This window comes from Callithrix jacchus, chromosome 3, assembly GCF_049354715.1.
Source record: "Callithrix jacchus isolate 240 chromosome 3, calJac240_pri, whole genome shotgun sequence".
Classification (NCBI taxonomy): Eukaryota; Metazoa; Chordata; class Mammalia; order Primates; family Cebidae; genus Callithrix; species Callithrix jacchus.
Window position 1 is genome coordinate 56559110 of NC_133504.1, and position 18308 is coordinate 56577417.

At 36.4% G+C, this 18308-nt stretch overlaps 2 protein-coding genes across 14 annotated transcripts in view; one reads left to right on the plus strand and one right to left on the minus strand.

Annotated features, from left to right (window-relative positions):
* CLGN (calmegin) overlaps positions 1-1171 on the plus strand; it is a 54289-nt gene extending 53118 nt beyond the window's left edge. For all 8 annotated transcript variants that reach the window (XM_008992678.5, XM_078366484.1, XM_008992679.5 and 5 more), the window contains one exon: positions 629-1171. In XM_008992678.5, coding sequence (XP_008990926.1) covers positions 629-709 — 81 coding nt within the window. In that variant the 3' untranslated portion in view covers positions 710-1171. The remainder of the gene's footprint in view (positions 1-628) is intronic.
* Positions 1172-7312: 6141 nt separating this feature from the next.
* The window catches only part of SCOC (short coiled-coil protein), a 51110-nt gene continuing 40114 nt past the window's right edge, over positions 7313-18308 (minus strand). Inside the window, exons 1-4 of one of the 6 annotated variants that reach the window (XM_002745337.7) lie at positions 17978-18242; positions 10664-10735; positions 10199-10282; positions 7313-8900 (exon numbers count right to left, since the gene is read on the minus strand). In XM_002745337.7, the coding sequence (XP_002745383.2) occupies positions 8758-8900; positions 10199-10282; positions 10664-10735; positions 17978-18236 (558 nt within the window). In that variant the 5' untranslated portion in view covers positions 18237-18242 and the 3' untranslated portion in view covers positions 7313-8757. Of the gene's footprint in view, positions 8901-10198; positions 10283-10663; positions 10736-17918; positions 18243-18308 lie in introns of those variants that run through there. The other 5 variants (XM_054252907.2, XM_008992683.6, XM_008992682.5 and 2 more) reach the window with 5 other exon arrangements.

Below are 18308 nucleotides of genomic sequence, written 5' to 3' on the forward strand. Positions count from 1 at the left end.
CTAACATATTACATTCTAACTACTTAGGTGGGATAAAAGTCCAGTTCTGCCTCCTTTTGCATGTGATGAAATAAATTTTGTATTTTATCTCTTTGAAGAAACCCTCCAAATAAATTCATAGTTATTGTTTAAGTGTCTCCTAATGCTTATTCAGTACACATACTGGTTGCTGGTCTTACTGCCCTCTGAGTTTTTAAAGAGACTTTGGAGACCATTATCTAGTATGAATATCCATATTTAGGGAGAGCTAAGTGAAGAGAATTTCTTCCAGAGCAGAGTTTTAAATAATCATTTTGTCTGCTGTGACTTTCTTAAAATAATACCTGCAATCATTAACTTGAATGTGTATTCTATTTACATTTGCTTTACGAAACACTTTGTATACCTTCAAAAATACCTTAATTCCATCTTTCAATCTTTCCATCTTCTTATGTGTATGTTTCAGCTAGAATATGTCAACTTTTGTATAACCCTGGGAAATAACTATAACTTTATTTTATATAATACCTTCATGATAGCACTTGATGGGTAGCACATATATTTTAGAGAATAATAAATATATTGGTTACTATTATCTACTAGTTACATGTTACACTAAAAGAAACCTTTTCATAATTATTTTTTCTAGATGAAAGAAGCAGATGAGAGCACAGGATCTGGAGATGGGCTAATAAAGTCAGTACGCAAAAGAAGAGTACGAAAGGACTAAAGTAGATTCAAGTATTTTTAATTCCTGAGAGATATTTGGCATTCTAAAATCAGCATTCCAGACCTGAACTTGAATCAATCTGCACATCCTGTTTCTAATATCTAGCAACATTATTCTTTCAGACGTTTATTTTAGTCCTTCATTTCAGAGGAAAAGAAAAGGCAACTCTGAAGTTACCTGGTCTTTGAATTTAAAACAAAAATGGCACATTACATATTGGATCTAAGATATTAATACGATTACAAGTTACAGTTTTAGTTGTTTAAAGATAGTTTTGGTTTGGACAGAACAAAATAACATGTAGCAGCTTCACTGCTTTGGAAAAATCAGTTGCTGGAATTTTCAATTAAATGGCTATACAACAATATAACTGGTAGTTCTGTAATAAAAATGAGCATGTGTTCTGTTGTACAGAGCTAAATGCAATAAAGTTTCTGTACAGTTGTTTGATTCTATCAACAATTGAAAGTGTTGTATATGACCCACATTTACCTAGTTTGTGTCAAATTATAGTTATGGTCGGTTGTTCAGTTAAATTATAGATTCCTTTAAAGAGGTGCCTTGTTTGTAGAATCACCGGATTATATTGTAGCATATTTTACATTTGAATACAAAGATAATGGGTTTTATCAAAACAAAATTATGTACAGATTTTTTTCAAGTTTTTATAGTTGCTTTGTGCCAGAGTGGTTTACCCCATTCTCAAAATTTCTTATGCATGCATTGCTATTGAAAATAAAATTTAAATATTTTTTCATACTTAATACCCTATTTAACAGGTTATTATTGAGGAGGATTTATATTATTTTCCTTATACTAAGCAATTCTAATGACTGATGTCAATTCATCATGCTTTTGTATTTTCTTTCCTTATTTCCAGTGGGGTTGGAATGCTTTTGTATTTTTACCTTTTTATCCTGACAAGTTTAAATCTATTTTAAGTCTGTCATCTCATCTATGAATAGCTTCAAAGCTGCCACTGAGGTGGACAGGAACAACTATTACTGTTGCTCTTCTTTTTAAAGCAGTTACCATGTCACTGGACTACATTATAATGGAGCTGTGTTTTTCCATTTAAAATATTTTATTTATGAAATTCTTATGTTTCAGTAACAGGTTTAGACTCTTTGGAAGAGGATCTAAATCTTTGAGATCACAGAACTCCTTGAATCTTAAGTATCTAGAGAACTTTCCACATGTTGGGTAAGATTTTGGATTCCTTCATGGACGTACACAAACCCCCTCCTTGGGCAAGCCCTAAACTATTATAGGTTCCCATACAACTGCTTCCCCAGTGGGTAAACTTAGAACTTATGAATAAGGAAAATAAGTCTCTAGCTTCTGCTTTTACTGAAGGAAGCCAAACATAGCCACTAATACTATTCACTCCTTATTTCAAAGAGTGAATTGAAAAAGAAAATAAGTTATTTACTCCATTGCTATGCTCTGAACTTCTATAAATTGGTGGTAGAAAATCTTAATACACAGTATTTAGCCATACTTTATATACAAACTGAACACATCTTGCAAGCATTCTTCCTCTCTAGCTCACTTTGTATTTGGGGTGTCCAAATGTACTAAATACATTGAATAATCTTAGATGAGAACCTTTTTTAATTTAATGAAAACTTTCTTGCCTGGAAAGTGTCTTGTATGTAAACATTTTTTCTAAAGATTATTTAAAGTTTTTTTTTTTTTTTTTTAATTTTCTTGGTGGCAGATTCATTTGTTTGGTAAAACTCCATGAGCTTGCAGTGGTAAAATCTGAGCAACTGCTCATTCCTGTAACTGCTAATTCCTGTGCACATACCCCTTTGTGGATGTACCATAGCTGATAAGTTTAACCAAAACTAAAACTCTAATGTATAACCTGTACTAGATCCATGCGGCAGACATAATCTTTCTTAATAACCAAATGGCTTTTTCCTTTTACTCCATAATCTGACTTTATTGTTTAAAATGGCCTACATTTTATCCATAAAGGAGAGAAATAAGTATATTTTGCTTTTATTTTAGTTTGCCTTTTTAGAGGCTTTTTAACCTGATCACTGTAATATCTCCCTTCTTGAATATTTTTTCCTGATAGTCTTGTTTCCATTAATCATTTCTCCAGCAAAACATCATGTTTCTAGAATTAGTTTTTTGCAGTATCAGTCCACATTTGAAGGAGAAATGTGATGGAACTGCTTCTGTGTTGAAATGAACCACTAGAAATGAATTTAACGTATCTTAAAATTTTAGAATTCTAGTCCAAAATGGTTTTGTACTCAGTAAAAACCATTCTGAATGGTTAAAACATAAATACATTACACTCTAGGAATCTGTGAACAGTTTTTTTGTTCTCTTTTCAATTGTGGCTATATGTTTTAACTTTAGCAGGATTTAAAGATTAAACATAAGATGGCTAAAGTAAGATAACTAAATCCTTTATATGTGATTTATTAAAACATAAAATAATTTCTGCATAAATTTCAATCATTTCTTCTTCCCAAAAGTATATAACTCCCATGTATTACCATAGTATGACAGCTGAATTTAGGAAATAATATTATCCCTAATCTGAAAGATCAGATATGAGGCAAGATGATGGGAGAGAGGCTGTATGGAAGAGTAGGGTAGTTTTAGAGAAGACGAGCAACAGGATAACTGGAAAAATGAGCTTTTACCACCTAACATAGTTATCCCATATTTTGTGTTTGTTAAATGAATACTCTTTTGGTAAAATTTGGGGGTATTCCCAAATTTTAATAACACTTGATAAGCCATCTATAATGTATATATTTTAAAACAAGATAAATACATTATGAAATTGATTACAATGAACGTATAACTTTAGCTTCTGTTGTATCTCAACCCACACCTTCATAGGTCCAAAGGCGAATGGCCAACATAAAGTCCTTGTAGTAAATGTTCCTTTTTTTGTTTTTGTTCTTTTGAGGAGACAGAGTCTCACTCTGTCGCTCCGGCTAGAGTGCTGTGGCACCATCATAACTCACTGCAGCTTTGAACTCCTGGGATCAAAGAATTCTCCCACTTCAGCCACCATGCCCAGCTAATTTTTCAATTTTTTTTTTTTGTAGAGATATGGTTTCATTATGTTGTTCAGGCTGGTCTCGAGATCCTAGGCTCAAGGAATCCTACTTTGGCGTCCCAAAGAGCTGGGCATACACGCATGAGTCACCACACCTAGCCTTGTAAATTTGTCTTTTAAATATCATTAATATCTGATTTCAGTGAAATAAACTGCAGCTAGTTTTCTGATAAGAGTAATAGGAAATTAAGTCATTCTGTCTTCCAAGTCTTAACCTTTCATATATTCATATTATCTGTTCTTTCATGATTTACAAGTGGTCTTAACTACTAAACTCTGGTGTTCACTGGTAATAATTTTGGTTACATACACGCTGAGACGTATATGATGACAACTACCACAAAGTGTTCAGGGAAAAACAAAATTTTTATGGGGCAAAGTAAAGAACGGCTTTATATTCTAAAGTTAAATCAATTTTGCTTTTCTTTGGACCATGAAACTAATTTTAGATTCTATAATTCAACTATCATTTTTCTTTATAAAAGGGACTAGATCACAGGGAAAAGTGACAGGTACATAGATGCGACATTAACTGGTTGGAAGTAAATGCATACATGACTTTGGTTACTTTTCTACAAAAGGTTTTGTTGTTAGATTTCCAAAAACCAAAAATCTCTGAAAAGTAAAAGTTTTTTTCCCAGCATTTTGGCAACAAAACTCACTTGGTAGCTGAGTCTGACTTCTCCTACAAGGTTTTATATAGTCTCTTTATCCTACTTTAATACGCATTCTGCAGAAATGTTAATATACTTGATTATAGGTGTTGCCCCATCCCCATATTGGTGTCTTGAGTCCTAATATTTTAAAAAAATCTGAAAAACTCCAAATTCTAAGACATCTGGCCCTACAAGTTCCAGATGAGGAACTGTGATTTGTAGTAACCTGCTGTGAGTCCAAAGGGACTATAAAGAGGACACATTCTGGATAGAACGGCAGTGTCAATATTGGGGAAATTCCTATTAGGGAATACTGGGGAAAATGGGTGTCCGTTTTTGGGATGCTATAACAAATTATAAGACTGGGTGGCTTATAAACAACAAATTTATCTCTCACAGTTTTGGAGGCTGGAAGTCTGAGATCAGTGTTGAGGGCCCTCTTCCAGGATGCAGACTGCTGTCTTCTATGTGGCACAAAGAGAGCTCTCCAGGGTCTCTTTTCATAAGGGCACTAATCCCATTCAGGAGGGCTTCCCCCTCATTATCTAATTATCTCCCAAAGGCCCACCTCCTAAAAGCATCACGTTGGGGTTAGGATTTCAACCTAAGAATTTTGGGAGGACACATTCAGTCCCTGACAAGGAGTATGCTGATTTTTTTCCCTGCCAAACATCATTCTAACAGCATGTAAACTAGGAAGTATTAAAGAAACATTCTGAGCAGTAAATACTTTATTCAGGACTATATGTGTTAAGACCATCACCCAATAAGGGAAATAAATCGGGCCCAACTAACACAGCAAAGACAGCTGAGGTTTAATAGTCAATGAGCAGTGATGGGTCAGTGGATGGAAAACTACTAAGTGGAGACATCAAGGGTAAGGTGATTTTTGCCAGACAGGCCAGGTTGGTGATCATCAGTTATTGAGGGTGGGATTCTCTCTAAACTGATTTAGCAGGATTTTTACTAAAACTGGACTAGTCAAAAAGAAGGCTCAGAGGAGCCTCTCTAAAATTTGGTCAAGGAGAGTCTTCCAGAAGCTGGGCACAGTCCCTGTGCACACAGTTTACCACCTACATTTCTAAGGTAGGAATTACCCTGAAGTATTGCATAACAAAAACTAAGTAAGTATATAGCATTAGCTTACCATTATCATGACAACCAGGTGGGGATATATTTTGGCACCTACTAAGCTGATAGCTCTAGTTGGAAAAAGCCAGAATGTTAAATTTACTGGCTATTCCTTGATGCTTTTAGCAAGCTATCAAAAAAATTGACATTTTGAAGCAGAGGTGGAAGGGAATAGACAAAAGTTCAGATACAAGGAACCCCACAAATTTAAGCCAATTGTTTCTAAAGTTTGAATAACAGCAAAGTTTCAAAATTATTTTGAGGTGTAGATTAGGGGGAAGCCCATGAAGACTCTTCTACCAATTGTTAAGTCAAGCAAAGGAACCCAGCTTTGCAGTGATAATATGCATGTAACATTCCCAGTGCAATCTTATTTTCAGTTGATCTCAAGATAGACTCCATTAAAGAGAGGCAAAAATAATGCATACTTTGAGAATTTGGTCAACAGCTTGGCTGTGATTCTTTGGTATATGGAATCAGAAGCATATTGATAAAAAGGCTTAAGTTTTTGAAAGAATTATTTTCCAAAGAAAATGAGCTTGGCCTTAAAATGACAGGCACCAAGTTCACACCAGCAGGAAGTGGACTGTCTTCACAATTCTCATGGAGTGAACACCCAACCTCTACTTCCTAGGTAGCCATGGGAGAAAATGGATGAGGAATAACTTTCCAGAGGGGAAACCATAGAGTTCAATGAATACAAGGGAGTCCCCTGCAGAGATAAGAATCATAGTCTAATCAAGGAACTTCTCCACTAGGGACAAAATCTTCATACATCTTCAGGGAGCATTCCACAATTTTTGCATGTTTCCCTTTATTCCATTTTCCAAATTGAGACTTTTTATTTGTCCATCCTGTCCCCACTACATTACAAATGGACAGTGGAAAGGGTGACAGCAAATAATCTGCCTATCAGTTTAGAGGTTGTCAGAATATTAGAAGCTACATCTAAACGGATGGACCTTTAATAAAGATCCTAGATTGTGAGCTGAATCAGCAACTGGATGAAGAGGGATTATGTTCTATGTAAGGGAAGATAGTAGCACAGGAATAGCTTGGCTGAGGCTGCTAGTGGCCAGCAAGACCTTGTATTTATAGCTGGAATACGGCTTCCCAACTAGGGACTACTTTTCTCAGCTCCTCTTATATCTAGATGTAACTAAGTCTCCACATCACTGGAATATGAGAAGACATATGAGCTATTTCCAGGTGCAGCCCATAAAACCTTGCATATGTGCACTTCCACATTCTTTTTCTGCAAATTAGAACAGTAATAACTAGAGTGACTTGAAAGGCATGATTTAAAATGGCAGCACCATCCTCTACCAAAGTCCCTTAATAACTGTGTAACAAAAGCTGCTAGCATGCAATGCTGACCTTGGAACCGCTGGTTAGGAGAGAAACTTCTGTATTTATATTCTTTATCACTAGGTCTCTTGCTAAAGTAGCTTAGCCTACTCTAAAATATACAACTTCCTTCTCCCTGGAGATCTTGGATCCTTTGAGTGCTTTGCTTTTGTTTTTTTAAGCTAATGTAAAATATCCTGTGATACATATACTGATAACCAGTTACAGCTGTATTAATAAAAATATTATTCCCCTAAATCATCAGTAACTGGGTACTTAAATAAGATACACTATTCTGTGGCACTGAACAACCCTGGATACACCACTATACCTAAATACCCCATTTACTTACGCAACTATATCAAAACACACACAAACTCTGAAACAGCTTTTTATTAAACAGCAAAGCAGAACTGCAACACAATTAAATGTCTGTAAATTAGGTCACAAAAGGGATGCAAAATGTTTGCAGTTTTACTATTATATATTCATACAGCTAAAGTCATTCATCAGCTTTTACACCAATACATAAGATTATTCATGATTAAAAGTAGCCCACATCTAATAACCATAAGCTGTATTAGTGGATCTCTTTTCCTATTTTAAGATTTTAGCATTACTTCCAGTATTGATTTCCTTACCAAATGGAACCTACAAACTAAATTTTGAAAAATTGTTAAAGGATGACTAAAAGTCTTCAAGTAGCAGAGTTTACAGAAAATTCTAGAACAAGTGAGATAAAATACTGAGCAAGATAATCAGAATACATGTAAAACTCTCCCATTTTATTCACTATTCTAATACTAATACACTGTTAAGGAATTTTGCAAAAGTTGATCTGCTGCGTACGAATAAACTTAGAAACCAAAGTGTAAATGTTCTCATCCAGATGTGGCTTACATAAGGAGAGTCAAACTTAATCTACTTTCATACATATTTCCCAAAAGATCTAGTCTGTGCCAGAGAAAACACAAATCTGGAGTGAAAATATTTGAAGTTGGTTACTACTGTTTACCAAGTACTTCTCCACCCCATTTCTATTTTTCCTCTAAATTTTCTATTTTAAGCACACACATAACCAGAAATTATGTATTTTCAGATAATATGAGTTACTTTGTGCAAAAAGAAGTTATTAACAACAAATACTCCCAAGTTCATTCAGTTTCAAAGAAAAACCTTCATTTTTAGCCTCCATCTATTTCCAATTTATTAAAGAGAAATCTGCATTCTTATCTTAATACTAAATATCACAAATGACAAGCCCTAGCTGTGACAGGATCTCATTTTGGTTAAGTTTCAACAATTAAAATACAGGTTACTCTCAGAGATGATTAACTATTAAAATTACTTTTACAAATGTGAAACCAGTTTTTTCCTTCAGGGAAGGGAAATAGGAAGGAAGAGGCAAATGGAGAAGAGGCACAAGATGGTGGACAGGGTACATAAAGCTGTGCATTCAGTACATGATTTTGGTCACTTTTTCACAACATGGTGGTTATTTTCTTGTATATCTTACTAATCCTATAATAAAAGACAGTGTTAAACCTACAAATTCGATAAAACATTCATCTTTTAAGTTTCATAAATATATGCAATTCTAATTATAAAGTCTCTACAATACATTTGCACGTTTTCATAGACTAACATAATACACAAACTTATGGAAGTCTCCTGTTATTGTGTTACTTTTGTCTACATCTGACATTATTTCATAAATATTCAATGAAGCCACAAACAAAGGTACTGTAACTTTTGGAATCTATCCAAGTTTTAAAGAAAAAATAATCAGCAGCAATTCCATAAAACAGAGGGGTGTCAATCCCTTACTTTCTTTTGCTTTTTGTGTCAGTTGTTTGAAAAACACTAGAAGCTGACATGAGGTTTTCTATATATTGTCCAAGAACTTGGTTTTCTGATTTTAGCTTCAGATTTTCTTCCTTAACTGCATCTACTCTTGCAGACAGATCTATATAAAAAATAAAAATGTCCGTTATCAATAAAACAGTAACAATGATTCCGTATTTCAAAATTCTTAAGATTCATTCCTAAAAGAGCTAACACAATCCTTAAATTTTAAGAATTCATTTTTTAGAGACAGCAAGGTAAACAAAGTAAACTGAGTGCAAATTAGTAGACAAATTCCTAAAAAGGTATTTCACATTAGACTAAATGTTATTCTTTGTAAACAGCATTAACAGTGAAGTAGTTAACTTTAATTTTTTTAAAAAGACTTTGTTTTTAAAATGTGAATTCTGGTTCAAGTCAACATAAAATCATAACATCTTTACTAGAAATGTTTAAGATATACTTTAGGTTAACACAATTGAATTCATATACTGGATACAGGCAGTCAGTTTCCAAGCAACTGATCATTTTGTATTGTAACATTATCAAGAAATTCAACATATACAGTTCCTAATGATCACATAAGAAGTTAATTCCAGCTGGGCAGGGTGGCTCACGCCTGTAATCCCAGCACTTAGGGAGGCCAAAGCAGGCAGATCACCTGAAGTCAGGAGTTCAAGACCAGCCTGGCAAACGTAATGAAACCACGGCTCTACTAAAAATACAAAAATTAGCCAGGCGTGGTGGCAGGCGCCTGTAATCTGAGCTACTAGGGAGGCTGAGACAGGAGAATCACTTGAACCTGGGAGACGGAGGTTGTGGGGAGCTGAGATCATGCACTGCACTCTAACTTAGGCAACAGGAGTGAAACTCCAACTCAAAAAAAAAAAAAGAAAAAAGAAAGCTAATAGGGAAGTTATAGGTGACTTTTATTAATGCTATAAAATGGCAAGTCAGTGGCAGGTTCTGAGTGACATTATCTGCTCACCGTGGCACCAAAAACACAACCTCTCAATTTCATTAAAACTCAAAAGATGTTTCACTGTTAGTATACATTTTATGCAAGACTTAGAAAATGAAAAAATTCAGATGAATTCCTTCTAAATCTCCAAGGCTAATACACTGTTTGTACCTTAAAATAAGCTATAATAAAGTGGACTTAATAACACATTTAAAGCCTAATTTATGTTAGGCTTTAAAGAGGAAAGCATAAGAACACTATCTGACTTGAGTGAAGTGTATCTGCTATTTAAACTACCAAACCAGGAAGAGAAACAAAAATATATATATACTGAAATTAACTTTGAAGTTCATTCTTTTAAAAATTATACATCCTAACCATCAAAATTTAGTAATATAAATGCTTACAATTTCAATTAATTGGATGTCATTCAAATAAACTATAAAATGCAAGCTAACCTTCAAGTGTGTGTTGGAGTTCCAACACTTGATTAATAAGTCTTGTTTTTTCCTCCAGTTCCACCTGATTTTCAGCATCAACTGCTGTAATATAAAGGTTCAAATTTACTATTAATTGACATTAGGTATTATTTGTGTAGTGTAGCACTTAAAAATCTGCAAAATGTTTTATATTCATTCTTACTTGACTTATACACAGCCCTGTGGAATAAAATGTTGTATCCCCAAACTGCAGATAAGGACATGAAGGTAAAAAAGATAAAAATAACCTGCCAGCCAACCTCTCACAGTTAAGGAATGGAAGCTGGTTTGGTTGGTCCTTTCTAAAACTAGATGATATATAAATAAGTAAATTAACCAAGATCAAAACCTTCTAAATATTGTTTCTCTGCCCTTTCCATTGCTTAATAAAGCAAAAGCATCCACAAAACCAGGAACATACAAAAAAGAAAATGAAGAACATACCATCCATGTCAGCATTCATCATCTTGGGTAACAAACTTTTGGGCCTTCGATAAAAAATCCTTGCTGAATGGTCTACAATAAGAAAAATGTATTAATATAGATACATACCACAATAAAATATAAGCCTGTTGTTCAAAGGAAGATGATTTTGTTAAATATGACATAGTAGAACTTTTCATATGTTTTACTGTTTCTAAGAATAAAGTAAATGCCTAATGGGTAAACAAGCAAAGGATATAAATAATTTGAATGAGAGAAAATGTTGAGCTTCTTGATAATCAAAAAACACATAAAATTAAATTCCACTGTACAATTAATAAATTATGTTTTAAAGGGGACAATGATCAGTACTAGCAAAGAGTTACGGAAAAACAAATACACAAACATTGGACACAACTTTTAAATATGTCATTTTTTTGGAAAGCAGTATGGTAAGATTCATAAAAGCATTTAAATCTTTTTTAACTAAGTATTTGCCTCTTGGAAATTTAGGCTAAGGACAATTATGCAAAGAAAGAGTTATATACATAAAAATCACCTCAATCTTATTTATAACCAAGTCAATCAGAAACAATGTAACTGCCCATTCAGAGTCGGGTAAATTACAGCTGTGATTTTGTTTTTAAGAACACTTTTTATTTTGGAAATGGGGATCTTGCTGTGTTGCCCAGTCTGTATTCAAACTCCTGGACTCAAGCAATCCTCCCTTCTTACCCTCCTCAGTATAGTTATAATTTCTAATGGAGTGGCTACTGAAAATAACTATGATGATAATAGAACATAAAATAATGTATATAAAATTGTATATTCACTTATGTAAATTATGTAAAATATACATAATATGCATAAACATGAAAATGAAAAAATGTTCTGATATTATGGATGATGGTATCGATGAAGATAAAATTTTTTCAAATATTCTTCATCATAAAGTATTGCTTTACATATACTGTTTAATTTTTACAAATAAAATTCAAAAGCAAAAACCTTACACTAAATTAACTCCAGATGGATTAAAGATTGAAATGTAAAACCTAACACCATAAAAACCCTAGAAGAAAATGTAGGCAAAACCATCCAGGACATAGGCATAGGCAAAGACTTCATGACTAAAACACTAAAAGCAATGGCAACAAAAGCCAAGACAGATAAATGGGATCTAATTAAAATTCAGAGCTTCTGTATAGCAAAGGAAACCACCATTAAAGCAAACTGGCAACTAACAGAATGGGAAAACATTTTTGCAATCTACCCATCTGACAAAGGGTTAATATCCAGAATCTACGAAAAACTAAAACAGATATACAAGAAAAAAACAACCCCATTCAAAAGTGGGCAAAGGATATAAACAGACACTTTTCAAAAGAAGACATATAGGAGGCCAACAAACATGAAAAAATACTCATCATCACTGGTCATTAGAGAAATGCAAATCAAAACTACATTGAGATATCATCTCACACCAGTTAGAATGGTGATCATTAAAAAATCTGGAGATGACATATGCTGAAAAGGATGTGGAGAAATAGGAACACTCCTACACAGTTGGTGGGGGTGTAAATTAGTTCAACCATTGTGGAAGACAGTGTGGTGATTCCTCAAGGATCTAGAAATGAAAATTCCATTTGACCCAGCAATCCCATTACTGGGTATATACCCAAAGAACTATAAATTGTTCTACTATAAAGACACATGCACACGTATGTTCACTGCAGCCCTGTGTACAATAGCAAAGACCTGGAACCAACCCACATGCCCATCAATGATAGACTGGACAAAGAAAATGTGGTATATATATACCATGGAATACTACGCAGCCATAAAAAACGATGAGTTCGTGTCCTTTGTGGGGACTTGGATGAATCTGGAAGCCATCATTCTCAGCAAACTGACACAAGAACAGAAAACCAAACACCACATGTTCTCACTCATAGGTGAGTGTTGAACAATGAGAACATGTGGACTCAGGGAGAGGAGTATCACACCCTGGGGGCAGTTGCCAGGGGCAGGGGAGGGACAGTGGGGGGTGGGGAAGGTGGGGGGGTGGGGAGGGATAACATGGGGAGAAATGCTGGATATAGTATACACCTAAAGTAAAAATATAAATAAATAAATAAAGAGAATAATACAGATATTGAACAAATACATTAAAAATTTAAAAATAAAGTACTGATGTCAAAAACAAAAAAAAAAGAAAGAAAGAAAGAAAAAAGAATACTTGACATCTAAAACATTAATATGGAATAAATGAAAAAAAATGTCCACTCATCACCTCCCAATCAGGGTTAACTCAAAAGACTAATCAGGATGTATATAAGTAAATAAATACTAACATTTTATTATACCAATAATGACTTCTAAATATTAGAAAACAAAATTTCTACAAAACATGTTTTGCTCTATTGCTAACAATCATTTCATTCTTTGTGTTCAAAATATATTAAATAATGCTACCAGATTATTAATGAAAACAGATTTGTTAACCAATCTAATCTACCACATTGAAGCAATCCGGACTTGTCAGTGTTATTCTTTCAGCAAGTATTTACTGAACATCCACTATACCCAAGGCACTGTTATGCCTCCGTATCTTAAACAGTAGAAAGCAGACCTATTAAATAAGGATATCTACATACTAGAACTAGACTCACAATCAAGAGATATCAGAGTATTACATTCTCTCACAGCTTCTGTTAATACAAATCTTGTATTAGCAGATACTAGTATGAAATTGGAAATAAAATGCCCAGGGTACATCTACATAAATCTTGTTACACTTCAGATACTAACATGAACTTCAAATTAAAATGCCCAGTGTACACATACATAAACATCAAGATATGACTCATTAGCCTAGAAAAAATATTGAATATCTCTTGCATAATATTATTAAAGAATTAACTACAAATGGCATAGAATTAACTTAATAATGCTGAATAAACCTACTCCAAGTCTTCTAGCATTTTTCCCTTTATCTAAACCACATTTAAAGTTGCTCTCCCGACCTCTTTTTCTTTCTCCCTTTTTTTTTTTTTTTTTTTTTGATACAGAGTCTTGCCCTGTTGCCAGGCTGGAGTGCAGTGGTACGATCTCAGCTCACTGCAACCTCTACCTCCTGGGTTAAAGTGATTCTCCTGTCTCAGCCTCCCGAGTAGTTGAGACTATAGGTGCATGCCACCATGCTCAGCTAATTTTTGTATTTTTAGTAGAGACAGGGTTTCACCATTTTGGCCAGGATGGTCTTGATCTCTTGACCTCATAATCTGCCTGCCTTGTCCTCCCAAAGTGCTGGGATTACAGGTGTAAGCTACAGTACCTGGATGCCTGATCTCTTTTCACAAGATTTAATTTCTCAGGTTCTCTGCATTTCAGAGGACGCATATATTAGTACATCTATGTAAAGCCAAACAGATTACTAAAATTTTTCCAACAATTCTTTTTAAAGTTATTCGACCTTCTATAGTATTTGAAGATCAGACGCCAAAAACTATTCTTCTCCACTGAATCAACCTGTCTCTTTAAATATAATTGAAGAGAAAGAGTGTTAGTAAAAACTTGATTTGACATTTCCCTGACAGAGGAGCACACTTGTAACGAGGTGCTACGGTCACTCTCTTTTCATACCATTTCAACCACTGATCTGGCTAAAAGAAGTCTGAGAGAGATGAGAGAGGCAACAGCCAAAAGCCGAAGTAAGTGATTGTGGGGGTGCTCAGCAAGAGTAAGCTCCAATTTGGCAACTGTCTTTGCTAAATAATAAACTAAAAGTGCTTCAAATTTCTCATATCCAATGATTTTAAGGCTACAGCTAGAATGAATTTTCATGATAGCTAAGTAAAATTATAAGATATACAAGCCAAAGCAACAGATAATCAGAAAATCAATACAGCTGATTTTGAAGTTAGATATAATACAGGAATTGGGTAGTCCTCTTTTGCTTATGTTTGAGACTAATATTTAAATTAAATCAAAAAATCTGCAAAGGCACAAGTATTCCAAACTCAATGTAAGAGGTTAAAAAAAAAGAAGCCAGTTTCTGAAATTCTGACCACATATAATCCAAACAATAGAAAACCTACTCATGGCTTAGCAACAGTGTGACTTCATCTGAAAGTGAAAGAAAACAAAAAGCAGAAAAACAGGGTGGAGAGGGCTTATTAAAGGAAAAATTACTCTTGTACTCAAGACTGTGGGGGAGGCAGGAGCACAAAAAGCAATGCCACAAGAACAGTGCTATAGGTTATACAACAAGAGTGAGTACAATTCACGCCAGTCTATGTAAGACTGCACCACAAGGGCTGTACCATGCAAAACTCACCCCCTCTATCTGGCAGCCCTAGGCACAAGGGCATTACTCTTTAGTACAGTGGACCACAACACTACCTGCTGTCTCTCCACAGCAAAGAACAAGAAGCAATTGTGATGTGATCAGAGAGACCCACCTGAAAATGCTACTATTGTATTAATATATATCAAAGTCTTTCCGTAGATTTAGGGCAATAAACTGATTTGTTTGACATATGGGACCAAAAAATTTGCTGAGTTCTTTATGTCAAAGTATTTTAGCCATGGATTTTATTTTCTTTTAAAATAGTATTGATCCTCAAACTGCACAACGCCTACATTAACACAGTAGTACATCATAATAGGTTCTTAATACTGAGTTTTTCAACTTTTTCAACTATAAAATCCTTTTTTACCTATAGTTGCTATAACATCAGTCTAACCCTATGTCAAGTATGCTCTTAGATTTCACTTTCAACTCCTTCTGCTCCTACATATAAATGCAAATCTGATGAAAAACGAGAAAATTCAGACCAAGTCTGCTCAAGTGTGGGAACACTGAAATGAATTTGGGGTTCTGAGGCTGCTCTGCCTATCCTAAACCACCTTAGCCCAGAAACAGATATGGTTCACTGAGATTCTTCAGCTCTGATTTATGTCTAGGTCAGACCTTTTAAAGGTTTCGCAAAAACCACAGTAAATTTGGGTATCTAGCCTTGGTTAGTAGAAGGGAATCTAGAATTATTTTTTTGCTAAGTCCAAGAGACAGACAGTATTGAGAGAATACAAACAAGGAAATGTGGCAAGCATTAGGACAAGATCCACTTAATTAAATAATTTTGCCATACACACATTTGTAACCAAAGCAATTATCTTACAAAACATGCCCCATCTTCTTTTATAGTACCTCTAATAGTATACAATATCCACAATACCATTCTCCTCAAGAGGCAGCTTGGCACAATGATTAACAACATGGACTCAGTACCTGGATTCAAATCCTAGCTCTGCAATTTATAAGCTCTGGAACCTTAGGCAAGGTTAACACCTTGGCCTTAGTTTCCTCATTTGTAAAATGTGGATAATAACCGTACATGTCTTACGGGTTTGTTGTGAGACTGAGTTGATAGATACAATGTGTTTGCAACAGTACATAATAGGTATGCAATAAATGCCTACTATTATCTTCTTTTTTTTTTTTTTTTTTTTTTTTGAGACGGAGTTTCGCTCTTGTCACCCAGGCTGGAGTACAATGGCGGGATCTCGGCTCACCGCAACCTCCGCCTCCTGGGTTCAGGCAATTCTCCTGCCTCAGCCTCCCGAGTAGCTGGGATTACAGGCGCGCGCCACCATGCCCAGCTAATTTTTTGTATTTTTAGTAGAGACGGGGTTTCACCATGTTGACCAGGATGGTCTCGATCACTTGACCTCGTGATCCACCCATCTCGACCTCCCAAAGTGCTGGGATTACAGGCGTGAGCCACCGCGCCCGGCCCCTACTATTATCTTCTCTACCTTTTAGCTCTAATTTGGGTCACAAAAAGAATTTTAAGAAAACCATCTGGTCCAGCTGCTTCATTTTACAAATAAATCACGGCCAAAGATGCCAACGGCTTACTGAAGACCACAGAAGTAGTTAGCAATAGGGCCAAGACTACGACAAATGCCCAAGGGTTTTTACACCATTCCACCACAGCTACTGTCACATCAGAGACTTGAGATTTTGAGACTTTTTCCTAATATCCGTCCACCTTCAGCCACTCAACTTTTCTGCATCTAAAATTGATTTCACCATCTGTCATACCAGAGAACTAGTAAGACTGCTAAAATAATGTCTTCGTGCTTTAATGTGCTAAAAGCTTTGCATATGTTACTTCATCAAATAAACAGAAGGAAATTGCAATTTACAGATACGGACACTAAATTTCAGAAAGGCTAAGTATCATTCAGAAAGGCTATCATTTCAGAGGTTTCACAGCCAACGTCTCTACCACGAATTTGAACCCAGGTCTAACTTCACAATCCATGCTTTTTCCATTCTGCAATGGAAGAAACTTCAATATGGCCCTAATCTTAAGTTTGCCAAACATTTTGCAACCACTGATGTCAAACTCCTTTGGACTCTTTACTAAGCAACTGAAGATAAATTCCATTCCCTTCAGTTTGTCTGTTCAGATCCGTTCAAGTTCTGCTTTGACTTGTTCTGGTTAAATTCCGTTTCAAATTCCAAAAGATCAAGGAATTGTTTGGCCAAATGAAGATTTAAACGGAATAGATATTCTCAGGGAATAGCTAGCTACGCTGACTTTAATCGGTGAGGGATACAGGTACCAGAATACATGGACATAGCTTTGGGTCCTTGGGTACAGACAGCGTGCTAGGAACACCTGGAATGGCATCCATCCTTATTGCTGCGCAATAGTCTGAGGTTGATACATTATATAACAGAAGCCCTGCCTTTAAGCCCAAACCTTTCCAAAACTTGTTCAGTGGGACTCTGGGCAGAAGTCGATGAAGAAACAAACCCAGGTGCCGCTCTCGCAGCCTGGAAAGATGTTCAAATCCTTATTCTATGACTCACGAGGCTCCCTCTCCACCTCGTTGTCCTCTCCCATCTCTCAGGCTCTAGCAGAGCAGCCACTGCTACGTCCAGGCGTGCCAGGTCCCATCCCACCCAAACGCCCCTCCCGCAGTCCCATTCCAGAGCTGGAGGCTGCAAAGCGGCTCCCGACGCGGGAGCTGCGGGGAGAAAGCAGCAGAATGTCTGCGTCAGGGACAGCGGGAGGCCCCTCTCCTAAAGAACGCCTGGGCCTGACCACGAAAACAGGAGAAAAAGAGGATGCGCAAGGGTTCTGCAGGAAGCCAGGCCTCCGCCGCCCACCAAATGCCCAGGCCCGAGACCGCTCCTCGTGGGCCCCAGGTGCGCAGGGCCGCGTCCTACCCACCCCGCCCTCCAGGCCCTCAGCGGTACCGAGGCCGCAGTTCTAGTCGCCTGGGGCCAGGCCCTCCGCTGCCCAGGACAGTCCTCACCTTCTGCTGGAGGGGCCGGGAGAGAGAGGGATGCAGCCGACACCTCGGGCGGGGACACTTGGACCAACTGACACCGGCAGCTCCGCCCACTCCGGTCACAGAACGTGCGCCGAGAGAAGAGTCCCGCCTCATCCCGGCCCCTCACCCGCCAATCCTGACTCGAAAATATACGCCTGCGCATTAGCCGCCACCGCCCCCCCAGTAGTCCAATCTCAAAGCTCCGGGATCCACCTTCGCCATAACAAAAGGACACTGACATCCAATCAGGATTGAGGTGGCTGTGGGAGGGGCCCTGGAAGAGCAACAGCCAATGACAGTACAGAAGCGAAGC